At 46.0% G+C, this 25226-nt stretch overlaps 1 protein-coding gene across 11 annotated transcripts in view; it reads right to left on the reverse strand.

Moving 5' to 3' along the window:
• CACNA1A (calcium voltage-gated channel subunit alpha1 A) overlaps positions 1 to 25226 on the reverse strand; it is a 322216-nt gene that overhangs the window by 123278 nt on the left and 173712 nt on the right. For all 11 annotated transcript variants that reach the window (XM_037818101.1, XM_037818099.1, XM_037818097.1 and 8 more), the window contains 3 exons: positions 9728 to 9819; positions 6954 to 7106; positions 2322 to 2515 (listed from right to left, as the gene is read on the reverse strand). In XM_037818101.1, coding sequence (XP_037674029.1) covers positions 2322 to 2515; positions 6954 to 7106; positions 9728 to 9819 — 439 coding nt within the window. The remainder of the gene's footprint in view (positions 1 to 2321; positions 2516 to 6953; positions 7107 to 9727; positions 9820 to 25226) is intronic.

Here is a 25226-nt window from a genome sequence, read left to right on the forward strand (position 1 = left end):
CGAGGCACACCTCCAGTGTCTTACTCTGAACCTCCAGCCTTTTTCTATGGGCACCTGACCCTGTGATACATCTTCTTTCCATGTCCGCAATTTTCTCAGCTCCTTCTCCCCACTCTTATCCACTGCCTGGGTTCCCTAACCTTCCCGTCTCGCAGTTTCATTTCCTTCCCAGGAGCATTCACTTCCCCTGAAGACTCCTCTCACACCGACTCTGCAAAGTAAAAACCGAGAGCCCACAGAAATGCCTTGGCAAGCTTGGGCTAACTGAGTGCAAACTTTTGCCCAAGCTGTTCTTAGGTGAAGCCCAAGAGGGAGCCTGAACATCAGTTGAATGTGTCACCTGTTCCCAGAGGCGTTACTCTCAGACAAGGTCTTCACACAAATTAGAACATGATGTCCCTTCCCCACATCCTTTCCTTCTGTCAATAAATTATCGCAAGAATGGCAGAAAACTAAGTTGTCTATGATTTGAACAACACTTCTAAGATGCAAGGACTTGCTCAGTGTGTGACCTGCACAACTGTACAGGGAAGTCTTGCTTGCTCCCCACTCCCAAGCTGCATTCTCAACTCCACACTGATCCAAAGGGTGGGGTTCTTGTAAGTTTCCCTCCACCCTCCAAGCAGGAAAATTCCTCAAGGCACATGCATCGTGACCAGGGGGAGTGCTCAGCAGCTGTGTGTGCAGGAGGAAGCCTGGTATTGCTCTCCAAACAGAATAAATGCTAGCCTGGATGGGCAGGCCCTTAAATGGCAAATTCACCCCTTAGGGCTGGCAGAGGGGAGACCTCCCTAGGGCATCAGAGGTGAGATGCCCCAGGATGCCACCTGGGGTGTGGTTACACTTGTGGCGTCCTTGTGTTTCATCCTGAATTTTTAATCCACCCATCTCTAGTAACTGATAGGACACTGGCTTGGGGACTGCAAAGGTAGATGGGAGAAGATGTGCTCTGTGGACAGCAGGTAGAGCTTTAAAACTTGCACAAGTAAATAACTATCAAAATTATAAGTGCATTTAGCTTTTGACCCAGCATTCCCACTTCTGGGAATGGCTACTTCCTGCACCGTGCACTCCACAACCTCCAGCTATATTTGAAAATGACATTTCTCACAGGAGCATTGTGTTCAGTGTTAAAGGATGGGGAACAACCCAAGCATCCTTCTCAAGGGGGCCAGTTAAATAAACTATGGGAATTGGAATCCCATACAGCTGTAGAAAAGAAGACGGGCACCCCCTATGTACTGATATGGAAAGATCTTCAGAATATGTAGGTGGAAAATAATATCAAAGAGCAGAACAGAATATATGGCATGCTACCCTTCTGTGTAAGAATGGGGATGGGGAGAGTACATAGATTTGATTTTACATGTATTTGTATAAATAAACATCGGGAGGCTACGCCAAGGAGCTGAAGTGCTTATGGATGGGGCTGAGGGCACAACACGGGGTATACGGGGACAGGAAGTAGCATTTATCTTTTCAGACTTTTCCCTAGCATTTTCAGGACCAAGGACAAGAGCCCAAATGGCGGCTCATGCACTACGCATTCATATTTCAAAACTATTAAAGAAAATGTGCTGTACGCTTCTACTTCACAAACATACCTCCTGGAAGGTGAGGCTGGCATTCAGAATCTGTGCCTCTGCCCTGGATGGTGGCGTGGAGACAGCCAGCCCTGCTCCCTTCCTTTCCCACTCCCGGCTCTGTCCCACACTGGAGGGGTTCTTTGCACTCGTGCAAGGACAACTCCAGCTTGCATGTGCAAGCTCCAGCCACATTTGTGCCAGCAGCCACCCTGGGATACCCCTTTTCCTCAGGGGGTCATTAAAGGAGAATCAGAGCCACTGAGGAATCTCATGCAAATCTAAGGCATCTGGGTGTGGACAGGGAATTCCAGGATCCTGGATAACCCAAAATGGGGTCCTGAAAGGGGTCTCAAGCCCCTGGTAGACACGTGCCTCCAGCCCCATGGACTCCTCACTCCCTTGCCTGGATCCAAGGATGTCTGCCACTCTATCATTGATTCACGTTGACTTTGAATCACACACTGCATGAAGTATTCAAAACCTAAAACTATATTTAAAATCTTGCACAGCTCAGACGTATTGAGCATGTGTGGCCTCCTCTAGATATCCACTGATGAGCCCCAAGCATCTTCAAATGCCTGGGTGCATGCCGGCTCCCCTGGGGCTGGGGGGGGGATGCTGTCCCTGGGTTGCCTCCCCCAGCTCCAGGCGCTTCTGCTGCAGCCTCAGACCATTGCCAGCCCCCAGGGTCACCTCCTCCCAAGACTCCAGTCCCCACATCCCAGGCTCACTCACATTGTAGAGGAGGTCAGTCCACCCTTCCATGGTGATGCACTGGAAGACAGTCAGCACTGCAAATAGGATGTTGTCAAACTGAGTGATCCCGTTATTAGGCCCTTCCCAGTAGGGCTGACATTTGGTCCCGTTGGGGCAGGTGCGGGCAGGTTCCTCTGTCCCACACGGAGCTGGAGATTCACCCTGAATGTCATCTAGGAAAGGGAAGGGGAGAAGAGTCAGGGGGCAGGCAAGGGAGGAAGCAGGGGAAACCAGCTCTGAGAAATAGAGACTGGGTTTCTAACCTCCAAGGCTGGTAGTGGAAAAACAAAGCCATTGGGGTGAACTTCTTAGACTTTTCACAAAACCAATGTTTGGCTTTGCTGATTTATTACTTATTTTCTGTTTCATTCATTTCTTCTCTAAGCTTCTCTGTTTTTCTCTCCCTGTTTTCTGTGGGTTTGTTTGTCATGAGATGGATGAACTTCCCTTCAGGCTACATATTTGCCTCTAAAGTCTGCTTTAGCTGCGTTGTGCAGATTTCATTATGTATAATTGTCATTATTGTTCAAGTAACATATTTTCCAATTTCCATTATTACTTCTTCTTTGAACCATGGATAATGAAGAAGTATTTCTTTCAAAGAAAAACTTTTCAGACATGCACAAAAATAGAAGAGTATAATAAATTCTCATGTACCTACCTAATTTCGACAACTACTAATCTGGGCCAATCTTATTTCAGACCATTCTTATTTCTTCTATACCCCAAGCACCTTCCCCCCTCTTTGCCATGCTATGATAATATTTTAAAGCAAATCTAAGACATATAATTTTATCCATAAGTAAGAGGTAATGTCTTAAGTTTCTCTTATTATCTTTTTGTGACTGATCTCCAGCTTACTGGCATGATGAATAGAGACTATATTTGGTATCCTCTCAGTCCTTTGAAACCTATTGAGATTTGTTTTATGGTCCACCATAAAGTCAATTTTGGTAAATTTTCTGTGTTATGTGGTTGCTGGGTGCAGTGCTCTCTGGACATCCATTAGGACAAGTCTGTCATGTTGTTTTATGCTTCTATAGCCTTGCTGATTTTTCTCTTCTTCTTGAGATGGACTGAGCTCAGGGAGCTGTTCTGGAGGCAAGGGTTGGGGGTGAGGTTGAGTATTTCAGAAAGCTAAGCCTTCTCCCCCAATTAGCTGGAGGCAGGTCACAAAAAAGTCATAAGGGCAGAGAAATGTGCCAATGGACACCCCCCCCCCCCGCCACTGGAAACCAGCTGGACTGAACGAGGAAGGTTGGGTCAGAATTTTAAGGCATGGATGGGGAGGGAAGGGGCTGAGATACTGTCTTCTTTGAGAAACATGTGGAAACAGGAAATACTCGGGAAGTTGACCAAAAACTCTCAGAGTGTCATCACTGACCACAGCAGAAAGGAGGAGACCATTTTATTCAGTGAGTGACAGAATGCTTTGAAGGTTTTCAAAGAAGAGCGTAACAGTGTCGGACAAGAAAACAGGCATATATGAACTCAAGCTTCCTGCTAAACAAAAATACATCTCAATATACACGTAGCTCCCACTTCCAAGCTCAACTTAGCACCCAGCAGATAGAAATAAACCAATGCTGAATGAATGAATCTCGTTGACCTTTGAGGCTCTGGTTAAACAGAAGCTTTAAGTCTAGGGTCAGGGTTTCCCAACATTCTGAAAAAGCAACTTGCACTGCTCCAAGAAGCAAAGACCACAGGACGCGGGACGTTGGTTGAAGATGCTTGAAAAGCGCTCCCCACTCACACAGAATCTGGCTACCCAGATGATGATTGCATAAATACAGGTTGGAAGGCAGAATCTTTTAAACATAAGGCTCAGGGCAGGGAAAAAAATAATCCATGGGCTCCTATAATAAATGAGAACCATTGTTTGTTGGGAGGTCAGCTCTCTCTGGAACCTTCTCAACCTAGCTCAGTTCCTACTCTCCACCAGCCCCCCTTGTGTTAACCCATTTAACGGTGCTCCTTTCTTTTCCTCCAGCCTACAACCTCTCCTACCTTTTCATAGTTCGGATGATATAATCACACATTAGCCTTCACCGCTAAGGAATGGTGGGGTGGGGGTGGGGGTGGGGTCTCATCTCCTCAAACTATTGCAGAAGGTCTTGGAAAGCAGGAAGACTTCCACTTGGTTTTTGCATTCCTCTGAGTGTTAAGCACAGTGCTAGGCTCCTGATGAAAAGATGACGAGAACTTGTCTACTTTTAGCACCTTTGCCCAGTGGCGATTCTTGATTGCAGTTCCCTCCCTCTGCCACCACAAAACCCTCTGAGGGGGCTGCTTCTAGAAAAACAGTGGTCCAGAGATTCTGGGGAATTGAATTATAAATATATTTTAAAATTAACCTGCTGCCTGGGTGTCTGTATATATCTGTCTCTTACTCACACGCTTTATATTTTTAATCTTGAGCTTTTCAGTCATATTCCTAAATCTAGGTGTCCCACTCTTTGGTGGCCCACCCACGCCTGTCCCTCCCAAACATCCTCAGATTCCAGCCAGCCCCTGCACCTCTTCTCTTTTAGCAAGCCTTGGCTGGAAAACAAACAAACAAACAAACAAACAAACAAAAAACACCCCAAATTCCAAGAATCCAGAAGCTCTTGTTTCTCTGTGGCTGACTTTTGCAAAGGACCCTACCCTGTACCCCCCACCTCTCGCGTTTCCACCCAGGTGATGCAGCCAGGCACAGAAATAGCTCTGCCTCAATTAACACCTTCTTCATCAGGGAAAGTAATAATTAGGACATTCCATATTGAGCACGCTTCACAAACCCAAGAGAGAGGACAGGAGGAGCTGGCGAAAGGAGGAAGAAATAAGCATCATGACTGAACCTTCCCCACAGGGCTTTCCCTCCCCCTGGGGAGGTCTGGGGACAGGGCACGGCTGCTGTCCCTGTTGACTCTTTCCTGGGAAGTGAAGGTGGATGGGAAGCCACTCCTGGCCCACATCCCAACTCTGGCTGCCTTCTCCCATCCAGGCGGCCCTGGAAGCTCTTCCCCACCACACCAGTGTCCCTTTCAGGCTCCACTGTGCAGCTCCTTCTGTCTCAATTAGTGGTTCCCTTGACCCAAAGGCTTGCACTGGGATGGCTGCTGTTCAAATATTGAAATACTGGTATCCCTCATTACCCAATTCCCTTTGCTTCTTGGGTTTCAAATAGCAAGTAGCTAGAGTTTGGATAATGCATTGGGTTGAATTGCACCCCTTCCCTCAAAAAATAGATATGCCCCAGTCCTAGTCCCCAGCCTCCACGAGTGGAACCCTATTTGGAAATCAGTCTTTGCAGATGTCATTAGTTAAGAATCTCGGGATGAGCTCACCCTGCATTTAGGGTGGGCCCTAAATCCAATGAGTGTCATCCTTATAAGAAAAGGAAAGCAAGACTGAGACACAGAGACACAAGTGACGGTTGAGTGATGACGGAGGCAGAGAATGGAGTGAGGCTACTTCAAGCCAAGGGGCTCGGGGGTCCCCAGAAGCAGAGAGCAGCAAGGGAGGATTCTTTCCCGCAGCATTTGGATGGACCGTGCCCTGCCCCCCCTCCTTGACACCTTGATCTCAGACTTCTGGCATCCGGAACTGAATAAATTTCTGTGGTTGGAAGCCACCCAGCTTGTGGTAACTTCTTTAGGGCAGTCAAAGGAAATTAACACAGACAGCAAGGGATTTAAATGAAAATGTGCCCAAAAGTCATTTGCTTCCTGGGTATGGCCTGCGAGGTATACCAGTTGGCTCTGAAGTAAGCTGGCTCAGAGCCGTCTCTGAGTTCCAGGGGTGTTGCCTCCTGCTGCCCCAGCACTTCAGCCCACCTGCCCCTCCAAGACCTCCTCTTGCTCAGCCACTAAGGGGCTAAAACCAGCACTGCAGGAGCCTCCGTGTCTCTCAGCCCTGGCCAGGACTCCAGCTGGGGCTTCTACAGACACACCCTTGGGGAGACCATGAGGAACCAACTATTTTCCTCTTTGACAAAGGAATGGCCTATGTGCAAATTCTGGCACAGCTGTGCCCCTTAAATCATAGGACTGCAAGTGAGAGTGGGGAACGCCGCCTAAAAAGCAGTCAGGCAGCTCCCCCTTCCTAGCAAGGCATCCTCTCTCTTTCTCCTGCTTTAGAGCCCACCATGACCTGAGGTTATTGCAAGGTAACTAGACAGACTCCATTCATCTGTAGATGCCCCCAGCTGCAGACATCTACAATATCTGCTCGGGCCGCTGGGCAGTATTAATTCCTACCCAACGTCGGCAGAAGTTGGTGGGTCAATACCCCAGCTTCCTCAACCCTTGGGTGGATGACTTGGCAGTGCATGCTCTATGTGGTCCCCTGGAGCTCCCCAGTGGGATTGTGCCCCAGTTGCTGGTGGTGGTAACTGGCTCAATGATTTTTATTCACACCTTCTCTTCCATGTCTCACCTCCCCACTTGCCCCTGGGTCTGCTTCTAGGGGACCGCAATGCAAGACTACAGAGCATCCACCAAGATCTCAGGGGCTATTCCATCCCTCGCCTCTCCCAGCTGTCAGGAGAAAGAAGAAAAAGCTTTGTCCCCAAGGAAAGAAAACGGGAGCAAGGTTGGCAAAGCACATTTGGCTGCTTGGACCTACCTGTTCCCTCTTCAAAGCAGGTGGTATGAAATTTTCCCATATAAAATTCTAACCCTATGATTGCAAAAATAAGGATTGCAAAAAATAGGAGAAGGCCGATCTGCAGCAGAGGAATCATCGCTTTCATGATGGACTTCAGGACGACTTGTAAACCTGGGGAGACACAGAGAGAGCCCCATGGCCCCATGAGCAGGGACTCCCAGCCCCACCATCAAGATGCCTCCCAAGGGGACTGGGGAAGGAAGATGGCAGAAGGGCCATGCAAAGGCTGGGTGTTATACTAATGGGAAAATTCTTCCTAATTTTTGTAGCACCTTTTAATATTTAAAAAGGTACTTTGATGTGTGCTTTTCCCTCTGGTGACTCTTTGGTTGAGAAAGGGGAAGAAATCCATTGCTTTCCAAGCCCCATTCCTGGGTGTTGGCAGCTTCCATGCAGCAGGGGTGCCTTTTTTTTTTTTTTTCTATTTTATTTTTTTTCTGGCAAGAGGGGACATCCCTTCCCAATCCACACAGAGGGGCCAGACAGGGTAGTTGCAGGTCTGCACAGGAAAGCAATCCCTATCCCAGTTCCAGACTCACATGATCTCACTGGTTTCTAGAAACAACCCTATGAGGAACATACAAGTGTAAAATGATCCCCATTTTACAGAAGCGGGAAATAAGGCTCAGAAAGGTAGAGTACTTCATCCCAGGCTACCAGAAATGGCAGAACCAGGAACGGAACCCTGGCTGCTTGACTCAAGGTCTGATATCCTCCCATGCACCAGTGTTCTGTGCCAAACCAACTGAGAAAGATGGTGGTGAATTAGAAGAGGAGGAAGTGGGGCCATGGTAGAACAGAAGACAGACCCAACTGGGCATCTGAAGACCTGGAGCTGGGCTTGGGGCCTGGCTTCTGGAAGACAAGAATTTCCTTGAGCTCCATTATTAGCTCTTCATGATGCATGGAGACCACATAAAGAGTGGAAGGAGCTGTTGGGTTGGCTCAAGGCAGCGTGGAGGTAGGTGCGGCTCTGGATGCAGGAGAGCCGCATTTGAATTCTAGCTCTGTCATGGTAGTGGAGGCTGTTGGTGCCTTGGCCAGATTCTCCTTGACCACCAGTGTCCCCACCCTCCATCTACTGTGAGTGTTGGCTGCTACGGACTCCCAGTTGTCCCACTTCTTTGAGGATTACCCTTGGTTATCAAGAGCTGCCTCACCTGGGAGGTTTTTGCCTCCTACTCCCACCTCCCACAGTTGATTGATAGAGAAGTACAAAATGCCAGCCTCCTTGTCCCAAGTTGAAGGTCATTTCAGACCTTCCCATCGGATCAGGCTGAGGCCAGACGCCAGCGGAGATGGGCTCCTTGCTTGACTCCTTTCCCCTCTCTCCTGGGAGCTCTTCCTCAATAACTCAGGTCCATCCCAACACCTACCTAAGTCTCAACTTCTAGGGAACCCAACCTAAGGCATCAGCTTACTGGCCATGCAACCTTGGGAAAGTCGGGTCAACTTTCTGAATCTCAGTTTCTCCATCTGTAAATGGGGATGAGGATAGTCCCTCCATGGCAGGGTCAAATTAGATAGTTCAAGCCTAGCAAAGATCTGACACGTCATAGGTGGTCATTAATCAGGGGCTCTTATTAGGATCAGCTTTGGGAGGGTCCTTAATTTAATATACTGCAGCCACTTGCTGGGTCCTTGCTGAAGCATGAGCAGAACTGCTCTCTTTCTATAAAAAGATCCTATTACTGGACATCTGGGAAATTTTATTCTTTAAACCTGGATGGCCATGAACCTGAAGGACAAAGCCAATAAAGCGTAAACCAGCACTAATGGTAGAATCTCCCTCATAGGCTTGCTGTGAGGTTAATGAAGTTTAAAAATGGAAAATACTTAGTGCATGGCACATAGTATGTGCTTTATGAATTATTATTGTCCTTATTAATGGAGGCAGTAGGGGAAGAGAAGGGTCAGCCCTGTTTTCTTTGTTCCTGTATATATATATTATATATATGTATAGTTTTTATACAATATAATTTATATATATTAAGTATTATATATATAAATTATATATATATTTATATATATAATTTTTGCAGCTGAAACTATACTTAATCTTGACACTGCATGTTGCAACTGCCCCCAAAAAATGATGTAGAAGCATCCCTGGAGAATGAAAAAGCAACACTGAAAGAGGATGAACTTTGGAGCTCATTGCTGTCAAGTAATTTAGCCTCAGCTTTCTCATCTGTAAAATGGGTTTATTGGGTGATTGTGAGAAGGAAATAAGATAACATATGGGCAGTTCTTTCTACAGTGCCTGGTACACAGTAGGTACTCAATAAATGATAATGGCCATTGCCGACATTCTTACTACCCAGGCTTGGAGTCACGCTTGGGTTAACGCCTTCCTCTGCCACTTTTCAGCCATGTGACCCCAGTTAGATCACCTCTGTAAGCCTTAATTTCCCCAAATGCAAAATGGAGCTCTCAGCACAATCAACTTCACAGGGTTGTGAATACTGAATGAGATGGTAGCTCCCGGTATACAGTAGGCACTCAATAAATGGGTGCCGTGGTTATAGGTGAGGTGCCTGGCTTGGTTTTGGGAGCTCACCTGGATCTGCTGCCAGGTGCCTGGTGAATCTCTGGGGCACTCCCCCAAAGACCTTGCCCTGATACAGGCTGGGAGGGAGAAGCTGAGGTTGGGGCAGGTCTCGAGAAGGGGGAAACTGAGTGCTCCCGGGACCCCCGAGCAACCCCCTGGCCAGGGCGGGAAACTCACGCACTTGGGATTCCAGACACCAGCTTGAGTGGCCGCAGAACTCGGACGGCCCTCAACGTCCGTAAGTCAAACTCGGTCCCGACTGTTGCCAGGATGCTGGAAGAAAGAAGCCAAAACGGGAGATAGATGGTGGGTTTTGGGGTCAGACATTTGGGGAGGGCTTGGGGACCGACATCATTTATCGGCTGGGTGACTTGACATTGCTGGCCTCAGTTTCATCATCTGTAAAATGGTGTTAACAGTACGTGTCTTATGGTATAAAAGATGATTTACAAAGCCCTGCATATGGTTGGTGCTCGATAAATGTTGGTCTCTTTGGGATGAGAGGAACAAATGCTTCCCTATGGCACAGGGGCTGGGGTGACTCCATAGATTTCACAACCCCCGTGGCGTGGCCTCCACCAATCAGAGTGGATTGTGGGGAGTCCCGGGGCCTGGGGAAGGGGCTGGGGTGATGGGGGTCCCTTTGGGGGTTCAGAGGTAACAGCTCTTTACCAACTGGTAGGAAAGCAGTTCAAATTAAGAGCCCAGGATGCCCAGGTTCGAATCCCAGCTCTGCCACTTCCTGGCTTGGTGACCTAGGGCATGTCACTTTCTTCTTTCCATGCCTTGGTTTCCCCACTTGCATAATGGGGATAAAAGTCGTACCAATACCTCAAAGGGTGGAGGGGATTAAAAGAGTTAAAGTTTGTGAAATGCTCTAAGTGCACTGGAAGTGCATTAAGCAACTAAAAAATAAATGAAAAAGAAACAGTGTGCCCATGTGGACAGACAAGCATCCATCCTAAAAGGAGGCTAAGATCCCAAGCTTGTGTCCAAGGTCACTCTCAAGAATGGACAAATGCTGTATGATTCCACTCTATGAAATACCTAAAATAAGCAAATTCATAAAGACAGGTGGTAGATTACAGGTTACTAGAGGCTGGGGGAGGGGGGAGTGGGGGGGGGCATTGGGAGTTATTACTTAATGGATGCAGAGTTTTTGTTTGAGGTGAAGGAAAATATTTGGTAAATGGATGGTGGTGATGGTAGCACAACATTGTAATTAACACCACTGAACTGCATACTTGAAAGTGGTTAAAATCGGGAATTTTAGGTTGCAAAACAATTTTAAAAAGTCACCATTGTAAATGGAAGTGAACAAGTCATTTCCAATGGGAAAGTTGAGTGTCTGTAGAAACCTTCCTGGGAAGACCCTGTCCCATGACCTTGTGGTAGGCTGAATCATGTACCCCAATTTAGATGTGTTCTTAATCTTAATCCACATTCCCATGGGAGTGAACCCACTGTTTTTAGGATCTCTTGAAGACAGTGCTTCTAGGAATATTGTGGCCCAACTAAATGAGGTTGGTTCTTAACCGGACTGGGATCCTTTATAAGCAGAAGGAATTTCCAGTGCATGCAGAGAAGAAATGGATGCTGGAAGTCAGCAGGAACCCAGAAGAGAAAAGAGAGGCCATCACAACATGATGGGAATGCCAAGGAACCCCAAGGATTGTGGCAAAACTAACACCAGAAGGAAGCAAGCCTTTGAGCTCTGGAACCCTGAGACAATAGATTCCTATTGTTTAAGCCAACCTATTGTGTGGTGTTTGTCGCAGCAGCTCAGGGAAACTAAGACTGACTCATTTGTAAAGAATGGCTTCTTGTACAAAGGGTCCAAAGAGCCTCTTCTCAGGAAGTCCATGGAACCTTCCACACCTGTTTCCTGAAACATCCATTTCAGAGGTAAGGGATGTCATGTGAGCTGTCATGGTGCAAGTCAAAAGAAAAGACTGTCATCAGAGCTTCAGATGATGGACAAGGAATGCCCAAACTGGGAGGGCTGAGGTTAAGGAGAGGACGATCACGGAAAATAATCTTGTGTGCCGTCCAGGAGGTCAGGCTTTCCCACTTCAGCCTGTGGCCAAGAGGTAGCTGAATCTCTTTGCTGGAGGGCTTTCTCTGATGCTGTGTCAGGCTGTGGAATGATCAAGCCTCTACAGCAGCCCTCAACCCGACTGATGGGAGTTGGTGGTCCACTACCCAGCTCCCATGCCCTCGTTCCAGATCCCTCCGAGGAGTGAACTCTCCCTGGGTCTCCAGTGGGACCAAGCCCAAGTGCCCACAGCGGTAACTTCCTTGAAGATTCTCCCTTCTGCCTCATTTTGCTCTCTCCCACCATCACTTCTGGGATCGCCTCCAGGTAAACTACATGCACCTCAATTCTTGTTTTGGGGTGTGCTTCTGGGGCACCCCAAACAGACACACTGAGCATTCCCAACTTTTTCAAGACTATTCCCGGAGCACAGGTGAGCATATTAGTTTGAACTGGCAAAATCTGAGCAACTGAATATCTCCGATGTGCTGCTGAGAGCAGCATAAATTCATTCCTGCCCCATGGTGCTGGCAAGGAAGACAGGACTTAACAAATAATACAGGCATGCCTCATTTTACTGTGCATTGCTTTATTGAGTTTTGCAGACACTGCATTTTTTTACAAATCGAAAGTTTGTAGCAACCCTGCGTCAAGTAAGTCTATCGGCACTGTTTTTTTCAACAGCGTATGCTCACTTCATGTCACTTTTTAATTGTCACATTTTAATTGAGGTGTGTCTTTTTAGACATAATGCAACTTAGCAGACTACAGTAGAGTGTAAATATAGCTTTTATATGCCCTGAGAAACAAACGAAAGAAAATTCACCAGACTTGCTTTATCGAGATATTCAGTTTATTGTGGGGGGTCTGGAACCAAACCTGCAACATCTCCAAGGTGTGCCTGTACACGTGTGCTGGTTTGGATGTATTATGTCCCCCCAAATGCCAAGTTCTTTCATGCAATCCTGTGGAGGCAGATGTATTTATTAGTGTTGATTAAGTTGGAATCTTTGGATTAGGTTGTTTCCATGGAGATGTGACCCACCCAACTGTGGATGATACTTTTGATTAGATTATTTCAATGGAGGTGTGGCCCTGCCCATTCAACCTGGGCCTTAATTAAATCATTGGACTCCTATAAAAGAGCTAGCAAACAGAATGAGCTCGGTGCTGCAGCCAAGAGAGACACTTTAGAGATGGCCATTGAAAGTAGACTTTTTCTAGTCCCGAGTTTGCCTGGGAGAAACTAAGAGAACACTCCCAGACACCTAGAGAGAAACGTCCCAGAGAAAGTCATTTTGAAACCAGAACCCTGGAGCAGACACCAGCCACATGCTGTGACAGAGGTTTTCTGGAAACCATGATGCCTTTGTTTGGACACTTTTATGGCCTTAGGACTATAACTTTGTAACCAAATAACACCTCTTTATAAAAGCCAATCCATTTCTGGTATTTTGCATAATGGCAGCTTTAGCAAACCAGAACAACAGGCAATGAATGAATCTGTCACAGGTGTGGTGCAGTCTCAGAAGGGGAAGACAAGAGCTTTAAGGGCACACAGAAGCTGGGCTTAACTAGTCTGGGGCACCCCAAAGTCAAGGTCTCACAGATGGGTGGGGTAACTGAGGTCAGTGGGGGAAGACGTTTCCAGGCTGAAGGAATGGCTAGGAGACATAGCCTGGGATAGGAGCTGAGATGGAACCTGGCTGGGATTTGGACAGAGAGGATGTGCCATGAAGCTGGAGAGCAGGAGGGGGCAGGCGATACAACCCCAAAGTATGTGGAATTCGATTTCCTCTGATTCTCTCTCCACCACTCCCACCAACTTTCTGATTTCAAACTCTGCCTCAGAGACCACCACTGCATTCCTTGTGTTTTACTTTCTTTCATCATTGGCAGATGTGAAAAGCTGTTGGTTAGTGAGTGGAGCACAAACGACAGGCATTTAATTGCTTCACAAACATTAAACGATGCACCTGCAGTGTGTCGGGCTCTATCCTGGTTGCTGGGGACACAAGTCACAGGGACCCTTGCCTGCATGGGGGAGACCAAGAATAAACCTCCCAAAATATGCTGGAAGTCAGAGGTGATAGGTATCAAGGAGAGGAGTAAAGCAGGGGAGAAGGGAGGGGAGTGTTGCCGGCATGGGGCAGAGTGAGAGGAGTGTCGATGTTTACGTCAAATGTCTAGACTAGCGCTGCCCAGTAGAAATACAACGCGAGAGCCACATACGACATTTAAAATTTTCTAGTAGCTGCATGAAAACAGTAAAATGAAACAGGTAAAATTAACTTCCATATGTTTTATTTTATCCAATTTATGCAAGGTATTATCAATTCATCAGGCAATCAATATAGAAGATTATTAGTAAGAACTTTTATTTCATTTTTTCTTTGGAGTAGTCTTTGAAATCTGGTGCATAGTCTACACTTACAATGCATCGCAAGTCAAGGGCTCAACAGCCACATGTGGGTGGTGGGCAGTGCAGAGAGTGACATTTGAGCCAGGACTGCATATAAGTCAGGGGAGGCAGGTGCGGGAACTTCTCTGGGCAGGGGGGAACAGCCAGTGCAAAGGCCCTGAGGCTGGACCATGCCTGGTGCATTTCAGGTTCAGAAAGAAGCAGAACGAATGAGGGGGCAAATGGGAAGATGAGGGCAGGGGGTGATGGGGCAGATCCCACAGGGTCTTGTGGGCTGCACGGAGGACTTTGTCTTTTGTTCTGAGTGAGGTGGGAGCCATGGAGGGTTCTGAGCAAAGGAGGGAGGGAACTTGGCTTGTATTAAAATAAGATCTCTGTGGCTGGAGGACCGAGTGTGGACCGTAGAGGGCATGGGAAAAAGCAGGGACACTGGGGAGGAGGGATCAGCACCTGTCCAGATGAGGGATAATGGTGCTGAACGCAATGGTGTTTTTCCTAATACCAATGGGAAAAACCAAACCCTATCCTCTGGGGACCACACTATTAAGTGGGCAAGAGATTTGAGTGCAAATACCTCCGGACCCAGGTCTGCGGGATTCACGAATGAGGAGGAAATTAGAGCAGATGGGAGGATGGAGGGTAGCTTCATTGCGGAGCTCAGCACACCCAGCCAGAGATGCCTGGACTTCAAGTCAAATCCTGGATCGTGTGGCCATCGCTAAATTCCTGAAACTCTCAAGCCTCAGAAATGAAGATAACCCAATCTCCCTTCTGCCTGGAGCAATCCCGGCCAACACCCAACATGTCCGATCTCTGTCCCCCCTTCACTGGAAGGATGGAAGCAACGAAGAGATGAGCGGAGGAGGTAGTGGAGGGCTGGGTGGTGGAGGCTGTCCGAGGAGAGGGGCTTGGTCCCGTGGAACCCTGAGGAGTCACATAAGGTTTCAGAGCAGCAGAAGGACATGATTAAGGCTGACACTGGGAGACAACCCCGACAGCTGAGAGGACAGATTGACGGTGATGGAGGCAGGAGTTAGAAGGGAGCCACAGAGCAGGCCAGTGTAATGAGGAACGGAACTAGGGCACAGGCAGTGGGCGTACAAAGGAGGCACCGATTATATATAGCTGCCATCAGTTGCCGTGTACCAGGAGGTTGCCTCATCCCATCAAATCCCTCCGGCATCACAACGGGAGGCAACATGAGTCCCATTTTACAGAGGAGGAGACTAAAACCCAGAGAAGTGAACAACACATGGAGAACCACACCATTGAGTATGAGCTCGAAGCTAGGACTACAGGGGCTCCAGAACCTCAGTTGTCAACTGTCGTGCTTCACTGCCTTGAGTGGCTAGTTGGATGGGGTGGGAGCAATGGTGGGGAAGAAAGAGAAGGAAAGTGGTTCCTCAAAAAGTTACATATAGAATTATTATATGACCAAGCAATTCCATTCCTGGAAGTTGGAGGATGGGTACCAGAGAGAAGCAAAGCTCCTCACCTTCTTTTGAGAATTCCCCAAAAGAATTGAAAACAGGGACTCAGACTGTCCACTAATGTTCATAGCAGCATTATTCACAATAGCCAAAAGGTGGAAACAACCCAAGTGTCCATCAATAGATGAATGGATAAACAAAATGTGGTATGTCCCTATAATGGAATATTATTTAGTCATAAAAAGGAATGAAGTTTTGATTCACGCTACAACAGGGATAAAGCCTGAAGACATATATTGAGTAAAAGAAGCCAGACACAAAAGGACAAATACTGTATGATCTCATTTATATGAAATAATAAGAATATGCAGATTCATAGAGAGAGAAAGTAGATTAGAGGTTACCAAGGGTGGGGGGAGTGGACAGTGGGGAGTTATTGCTTAACGGGTACAGAGTTTCTGTCTGGGGTGTTGAAAAAGTTTTGGAAATGGGTGGTAGTGATGGAAGCACAACCTTGTGAAAGTAATTAATGCCACTGAAGTGTACACTTAAAAATGGTTAAAATGGCAAATTTTATTTATATATGTTATTGCAAAAAAATTTTAAAGACAGAGAGAGAAAGGAAGAATGGCTTCCTGGTTCATTCATTCATCTGACTAGTGTTTAACCAATCCTACCGTGCACCAGGTACTCTGCCAGGGGCTGGGGATACAGCCACAAGCAAAGCAGACAATGGAAAAATACATTGTATGTTAGGTAGTCAGAAGCACTTGTAGATCAATCTGATAGCCAGCAAGATATTTGTAACATTTGAGCATGGGGTGGAAGAGAGAAGAGTGGAGGGAGAGTCCAGGGATTTTGGCAGTAGAGATGGGGAAGACAGAAGGAAGGGTCCACTACGGGTGAAGATGAGGATCTGGGTTCCAATGAATTGGGTTGGAGATGCTAATTTCTATAACCCCCTAGAGAAATTTTTCCAGCAGCTTCCCTCAGGCTTAGAATAAAATCCAAATCCTTTGCCATGACCCCTTTACTGTAACCCTTGCTAGCTGCTCTGATTTCGGCCCTCACCATACTATGGCCAATCCAACTTTCTTTCTGTTCTGCCAATGGGAAAAACACCATCCCTCCTTGGGGCTGTCATATCGGCTGTTTCTTCAACAGTGAATGCTTGCCCCCATCCTCTACACTCTCTCCCTTTTTGCATGGTTGACTTCTTCAAATACTTCAGGTTGCAGCTCACGTTTTGCCTTCCAAGAGAGAATTTCCCCAGCCATTCTAGCTAAAGAGATCCTGCCCCTTCATTCTGTGGAATTATATTGTTTATTCATTTATATTTACTATTCATTTCCTCTTCTAGAATGTGAGCTCCACAAGGACAGAGACCTTTTCTTTGTAGCACCTGTGGCAACTTTTATGGCCCAGCAGGTGACTGAATGAGTAAGGAGTGTTGAAGGACATGGTTATGGTAGACCAGATATCCCAGTGTTGAGGGCTCAAGTGAAAAAAGCTGAAGGTCTGAATGGAACACTGGGGAAGGGATTCATGGAAAAGAAGACATCACTGAGGTGGGGACCCAGCAGACAGTGGGCCAAGTTAGAGAGTTTTGAGAAAGGAGAAGTCATTGGCCTCTGTTATGTGTTGACTTGTGCCTCCCAAAGAGATATGTTGTGGTCCTAATCCCCAGGACTTCAGAATGTGAACTTATTTGGAAATAAGGTCATTGCAGATGGAATTAGGTCAAACTGGGGTAAGCTGGGCTCTCAATCCAATATGACTGATATCCTTATAAGAAGGAGAGAAGAGGTACAGAGACACAGGGTAGAGGCCATGTGGTGTATCCACAAGCCAAGGAACTGCCCACAACCATCAGAAGTTAGAAAAAAGCAAGGAAGGATTCTCTTCTCCAGGTTTCAGAGGGAGCACAGCCCTGCTGATGTCTGGAGTTTGGATTTCTAGTCTCCAGAACTGTGCAACAATACATTTGTATTGTTTTAAGTCACCCAGTGTATGATACTTTGTTACAGTAGCCCCAGGAAACTAAGACAGCCTCAGAAGCACCACGAAGTTGAGTTAAAATGTAAAGGATAAAGATCATCCACTATGTGAGGCATTCAAGTCACTGGGGAGTCTTACCAGAGGGTGGTGGAAAAGAAAAGCAAGATGGGGCTGTGAGCCTGGCTGTGAGCAGAGAGGATTTTCAAGGTGGGAGAAAAATGAATGTATTTATTTGTCAAGGGAGAGAAGATGATGGATCCTTTGGCTTTTAGAGTTGCATGGTCTAATACAGTAGCCAATAGACAAACAGTTATTTAAACATAAATTTAAATTAAAGTAAATTAAAAATTTAGTTCCTCAGTTGCACTAGCTGCATTTGAAGTGCTCAACAGCCATATGTGGTCAGTGAGCATGTAGAAAATTTGATCATTCCAGAAAGTTCTATTGGACAGAAATTTTCACCTCTTGTGGTTCATAGTTGTATCTCCAGCACCTAAAACTGTGCCTGGAATACAGCAGATGCTCAATAAATATGTTTGTTGAAACAATGAATGGGGGAGAAGTAAAAATGTAGGAAAGTACAGAGATAAGTAATGGAGTATATTCTAGAAGAGATGGAAGGCTGGGTTGAAGAGGGACTGGAAAAAGAATCTTGGAAGACACTGATGGTTGTTTATCCCACAGCCACCCCATCCCCTCCCTTGCTTGGAGAGCCCACCTCCATCAAAGAGGAAGAGAATGCCAGATGGGCACTCTTTCCCAGGATTCCTTGCAATGCAGCACTGATCACATGACCCAGTCATGTGACCAGCAGGACCGCGGCCAAAGTCTGCTGGATGCTTCCGGGAAAGAGGCACATGACGGGAAAGAGCCCTTCCTCTTCTTTGGCCAGATGCTTTTGTGTCTGCACAAAAGAGGATGGCTGTACAGAAGAAGGGATTTACCTTCAACCGAGGCTTAAACTTGCCTTGGAACTGAGATGTTCATCTCGGGATGTGCAACACCCCCTCTTCATTCATTCATTCATTCATTCATTCTCTAACTCTTATTCTTCTCCCTCAAGAGGAACCGACATAATGTTTAATGTGGTCAATGGTGCTGAGTGAACATTCTCATACCTGCCCTAATATGGGTACCTGGAAGTCCACCTGCGGATAGGTTTTGACTTAATCAGCTTAAATGCTACAGGTTCCCCTTGAGAGTGACCAGTCCAGGCCATAGCTGCAGGAGTTGTATGGGAGATTCCTATGCTCTCTTATCCCCTCACCTCCAATCCTTGGCTCATCCACCTTTCTCATTTTTCTCCAGTGTAAAAGAAATAAAGAGATATCCATCATTTTAATTTCCATCTTTCTGATATTGGATGCTTATTAGCTTTTCTGACATCTCTTCCTTAATCTGCTTGTTCACATTTTTTCCCATTTTCCTATTAAGGTTGCTGGGTTATTCTTGTTGATTTGAAGATGTTTCCTTGTATAACATTGACCAGTGCCATCGAATAAAATTGTCCACAAGATGAACATGTTCTATATCTGTGCCATCTGATATGGTAGCCAGTAGCCACAAATGACTATTAAGCGGTTGGAATGTGGCTGGTGTGAGTAAGGAACTGAGTTTTAAATTCCATTCAGTTTCAATTCATTTACACTGAAAACGGCCACACGTGTGTCAGGTCTACCTAAAGGGTTAGCAGTTAGATATGATTCCCTGGTAATTTTTTCTACCATTTTTCTACCATTCTATCCAGCACTCAACACTTCTTTAGTTCTTACCATGATTTTAAATATATATCAAGTGAATTCATTTAAAACAAGCCCATGTGGGAGATATTATCTCCATTTTACTGATGAGAAAGCTGAGGCACAGAGAGTTTGAGTAACTCACCCAAGGATTCACAGCGAATGGTGGAGTGACAATCTGGCTCCAGGCAGGTTGGTTCCTGAACCACACCTGTTGTGCCTTTATTTGAACAGAACATTAGTTTTTTGCTTTTCTGTTTTTTTTTTTTTTTGAGAAGTTTTTTAAAAAATTGAAGTAAAATTCATGTAATATATAATGAATCAAGAACGTTTGTTTTAATGTAATCCTACATTTTTTGCTGTAGGGTTTGTGCTTTTAACATTCTATTTAAGAAGTCTTACCCCATCCCCGGGTTGCACAGATATGTCTCCGCATTTTCTCCTCTTAATGTTAAATTCTTATCTCTCACGTTAGGTCCTCTCGAGCTCTTTCACCTTCTGCTGTTGGAACGGTTCTTTTCTATTTGCCTTTTTAAATAGAGGATTGAACAAAAGGACACGTTTCTATTTTTGGTGGCTCCTGAAGCCCTCTTAAAGAGCAGTGTTTTCTTAGATAAAAAGGGCAGGAGCAGATGCAAAATTCCCAGAAGGTGGGGAGGTAAGTGATTCTAGAAAGACTGGCAGATGGGAAGGTTGGGTGCCCAGGGACATCAAGAAGCGGATGGCCACTGGCTTTGGAGATTAGAGGGTCGGGGCAAGTTGTTCATTACCAGGACTGGAGGAGGCCATGGAAAGGAAACCTCTCCCTAAGAGGAGAGAAGGAACATCATCTTGTGGTTGGAGGGATGGGGAGGAGGGGGGTGTCTTCCTGATTGAGGAGATTTGTACAAGTTTGTGAGCAAGGAGCAAGGTGTCAATGGAGAAGGGGTGCTTGGAGGTCCAAAAGAGAAATGCGATGGGGTAAAGTCTGGAGGAAATGGGAAGCATTTCCAATTTCATTCCTGAACATTTTTTGGATGCCTTCTATGGGAGAGGGACTCTCAGGTCAAAATAAAACAAAAGCTAACTCTCACACACAGCTGGTGTGAGTTTACGTTGGTCTAACTCTTCGGAACATTGTTAGCCAGTTTCCACCATGACTAAACAGGTTTCTACCCTATGACCCAGAAATTCCACAGTTAGAAACATCTCCCAGAGAAACGTGAACTGTGGTCTTCAAAAGAAACGTACGAGAGTTCTTGACAGCTCTCTTGTAACGGCCCCAAACATGGAAACTACCTGTGCTGGTTTGAATCTGTTATGTAGCCCATTAAAATCCATGTTCTTTAAAGCAATCTTGTGGGAGCAGACCTATTGTGGGTGGGATCTTTTGAATAGGTTGTTTCAATGGAGACATGACCTACCCAACTGTGGGTGAGACCTTTTGATTAGATTATTTCCATGGAGGTGTGATTCCACCCACTCAAGATGGGTCTTGGTTAGTTTACTGGAGTCCTTAAGAAAGCTCAGGGGCTGACACAGACCTAGATGCTTGGAGATGCAGATGGAAAGATGTCTGGAGATGCTAAGCTAAGAGACGAAACCCAGAGTTTGCCTCGGAGAAGCTAAGTGAGAACCCCTAGAGGCTTAAAAAGAAATGCCCTGGGAGAACAAGCAAGGATGCACAGGAGCTGAGAGAGAGAAGGTAAAAGAGACAGAAGCCCAGAGACATTTTGGAGAAAGCCATTTTGAAACCAGAATCCGGGAGCAAAGGACCAGCAGACGCCAGCCATGTGCCTTCCCAGCTGACGGAGGTTCTGGATGCCATCGGCCTTTCTTCAGTGAAATCTTGTTGATGCCTTAGTTTGGACACTTTTATGGCCTTAGAACTGTAGAACTTGGAATTTGTAACCTAATAAATCCTCTTTATAAAAGCCAATCCATTTCTGGTATTTTGCATAACGGCAGCTTTAGCAACTGGAACGCTACCCAAATGTTCATCATCAGTAAAATGGATAAACTGGTGATGAAATACACAGAGCAAAGAGAATGAATGACCTACAGCTACAGGAACAACATGAAGCATACCACAAATGCAATGTCAAGGGAGAAACGCAGAGAGGGCGAGCTGTATGATTCCATGTGCTTAAAATAAAATTTAAAAAAATTCCATGGAACTGCACAACACGAACAGTGACCCCTAAGTTAAACCATGGAATACAGCTAGTAGTACAAGTATAAACACGTACTATTATCAATTGTAACCAACGTACCACACCAAATGCAAGGTGTTAATAATAGAGTGGTATGTGGGGATCCTGCATCGTATGCAGGATTGTTCCATAAACTGACAACTTCTTTAAAAAAAAAAGAAAGATAGCAAGGAGCCAGTTCATGTAAGCCCCATCGCAGAGCAAAATTAAGGAATTTTGCTAAGAAGCTATTGAGCAGGGGAGTAGCATGATCAGGACTTAAAGGGGAATTAGAAACAGTTATCTGGACCCTTGCTCAGTGCTATTTGCAGAATTTCACGCTGACTCCTTTTCCACCAGGGCTACTAGTACAGTTGCACAGGCTGCACACTGCCCAACTTCAAGCAGTGGTGCCTCTGGAATGGCAAAGTATGGTGGTCCAATTATCTACAATCCCTGGAGGCTTGCTTAAACCTAAACTCTTTAAGTTGTGTGCCTCGCACCCCTCCCATCCCAGGATGGTGAGTAAACTAAAAAAAAAGAAAAGAAAACAAATTTAAAAACAAGCAAAACTAATGTATGCCGTTCCACGTCAGGGTGGAGTTGCTGGGGACTGGGGTGACATGAGGGGGCTTCTAGTGGCTGGAGGATGTTCTGTTTTTCTTGATCTGCGTGCTCATAGCATGGGTGTGTTCACTTTTTGAAAATTACTCAAGCTGTGCCCACATGATATATGTGCTTTTCTGTATGTAAGTTATGCTTTAATATAAAGTTGAAAAAATAGAAAAAGTAGCTGACATTTATTGAGTGCTTGTTATGGGGTCAGGGGACATGTATTATCTAATTCAATTCCCACAATGATCCTTTGAAGCGGATCCTATCATTTACTCTACTTTTCAGTTCGGAGAGGTCAAGTCACTGCCCCATGGGCACACAGCTATTCCACGGTGGAGCTGGGTTTTTACTCCACTGGGCTCTCTCCCTGCCCCATTCACTTCTAACTATTCAGCAATACTTCCCAGCCTTGAAAAGTCCTGGGAACGTGCATTTCTCTGACACAAAGGAAAAAATATAGTTTTTAAAATGGAGGTGACGATCCCAAGGAAATTTAAAGGGAGGGACTTCATAAAAGTTCCTGTCAACCCACTGGGGTGGCTGTAATAAAAAAGGACAGACAATAACAAGTGTTGACACAGATGTGGAGAAACTGGAACCCTCATGCATTTGTGGGAACACAAAATGGTACAGCTGCTGTGGAAAACAGTTTGGCATTGCCTTAAAAAGTTAAACATAGAACTACCATATGGCCCAGCAATTCCACTCCTAGGTATACACCCAAAAGAAACGAATGTGGGGACTCAGACAGCTATTTGTATACTCATGCTCATAGCAGCATTATTCACAATCGCCAAAAGGTGGAAACCACCCAAGTGTCTACCAATAGATAAATGGATAAACCAAATGTGGTTCATCCATGCCATGGATTATTATTCTACCATAAAAAGGAATGACACTGTAATACATGCTGCAACATGGATGAATTTTGAAGACGTCAAGTTGAGTGAAATAAGCCAGACACAAAGGGACAGAGAGTGTATGATTCCGCTTATATGAAATAGCTAGAATATGCCAATTCATAGAGACAGAAAGTAGGGAACAGGTTACCAGGGGTGAGGGGCAGGGGGAACCCGGAGTTGATGCATAATGAGGGCAGCATTTCTGTTTGGGGAGATGGGGAAGTTCTGGTCATGGATGGGGTGAGGACAGCGCAACATTACGACTGTAATTAATCCCACTGAATGATATGCTTGGAAGTAGCTGAGATGGGAAAGTTTATGTTGTATATATGTTTTCACAACTAGGGGAAAAAAACCCCAGAACAACCCAAAAGAGATTTTGGCAGAAAACTGCCTTCTCTGCTCTCCGTCACAGTGCCCTGAATCCTCTCTCCTCCATCCCACCTCCTGTATGGGCTCAGGTGACCCCAGCCAGTGCTGTCCTGTTGAACCTTCTGCGATAATGGAAACATTCTATTCTGAGCTATCCAGTATCCTTGGGGCTAGCGTGCATTTGGACTGTGGCCGGTGCGACCGAGCAACCAAATTTCTCATTTTAATTCATTTTAATGAGTTTGCAGTGGCTCCCTGCTGCATCCTGCCGATCTCTGGTTTGTATTATAGAGCGGACTAGATAATTTCGGGTGTACAGCTAGGTCACACACAGGGGCATGCTGGGTAATCTCCGTTTGCCCTCCAGGTCCATTCTCCAGCCTGCTCTGTGGACTACAACTCCCAGAGTCCCTTGCAAGCTGGCTCCTGGTGGAGTTTGGCTAATGGGTGGCACCAGCTGGAGACTAGGGGAGGGAGGGAGGTTGGGGTGTTTCTTGCCTGCTCTCCCTAGTTCTGGCAGCAGTTCTCTCCACACGGTTCCACCTCCCACTGGATTCCAGGAATGCATGGGTGGGAATGGTTCCCTCAGGGAGCCTCAGTATGTCTTCCTTTTTTCCAAACCTGATCCCCCTTCTGTAAGGCGTCTCTTCATGACGTGCTTTTCATTCGAACCATCTGGGAGGTGAATTCTGACTCGTCTTGGGGTCTCCGACTGATACGACTGAGTCCAGGAAGGCTGCCTACCGGAGTGCCCCCAATCTCCCCAGTTCCTAAGAAAAAGGTCTCTGGAGAAGCAGGATTTGATTCTAGGTTTCCTACTCTGCTGCCCTTTTTCACTGAAGACTTTGCAGTCTTCTGCAAGACTCTACCCCACTCTGTTGTAAGGAAGGAGCAACTCCATAGAACAGGAAGCCCAAGAAACAGAGGAGGGAGTGGAAGAAGATGGGGTGCCTCTTCAAGCTGTCCTAAGGGAGGGTGTGGAAGGAGGCAAAAGGAATCAGGATGTGGCGTCTTGGGAATGTAGAATGGAGCAGCCACTGTGGAAAGCAGCATGGCGGGTCTTCAAAAAGTTAAACATGGAACTACCATGTGACCCAGCAAGTCCATTCCTAGGTATATATCCAAAGAAGCTGAAACCAGGGACTCAAACAGATCCTTGTACACCAATGTTCATACCAGCATTTCCCACAACAACCAAAAGGTGGAAACAACCCAAGTGTCCCTCAACGGATGCAGGGAGAAACAAAATGTGATCATCCATACAATGGAATACTATTCAGCCATGGAAAGGAATATATGCAACAACATGGATGAGCCTTGAAAACATGATGCTAAGTGAAAGAAGCCAGACACAAAAGAATAAATACTGTATGATTCCATTTACGCAAAATCTCTAAATACCAAATCTGGAGAGACAGAAGGTAGATTAGAGGTTATCAGGGGCTGGGGGTGGGAGTGGTTGCTTGGTAGGGACAAAGTGTTTGTAAATTTCTAGATACATATAATCTAGGAGGAGCTTGGTTCTCAGTGAGGCCCCCAGGCAGAGACTATTCCCATCTCTTCTTCTCGGACACTTAACTAGGCATTATTTCCCAGCCTTGCACAGAGCTCTGGCCTTGCAGCTGTGTTCTGGCCAGTGGATACTGAGGTGTGCTAATTCTAAACCGGACCCGGAATAATTTTCCAGGTGCGCTCCTCCATACTCTTTTTCCTTCTGCAGCTGGATGCTGAAAAGCATGGAAACCTCAGAAGCCACAAGTTGAAGACGAGATGATATGCATGGCTTGGAGGAAAGCTGCCTGCTGTTCACAGATACCCATTTTGCATTATATGCATGTAACGATTAAACTTCTATTGTGTTTGAACCATTATACAGGTTGGGTTTTTTCCCTTACAGTGGCCAGTGGTTATCTCACCCACTTAACTATAACTTGACATCAAATACATTCCCACAGCTAAAATGCCAGCTCCTTGAGGCCACGGATTTGTCTGTTTT

This window comes from Choloepus didactylus, chromosome 25 (genome assembly GCF_015220235.1).
Source record: "Choloepus didactylus isolate mChoDid1 chromosome 25, mChoDid1.pri, whole genome shotgun sequence".
Taxonomy (NCBI): domain Eukaryota; kingdom Metazoa; phylum Chordata; class Mammalia; order Pilosa; family Megalonychidae; genus Choloepus; species Choloepus didactylus.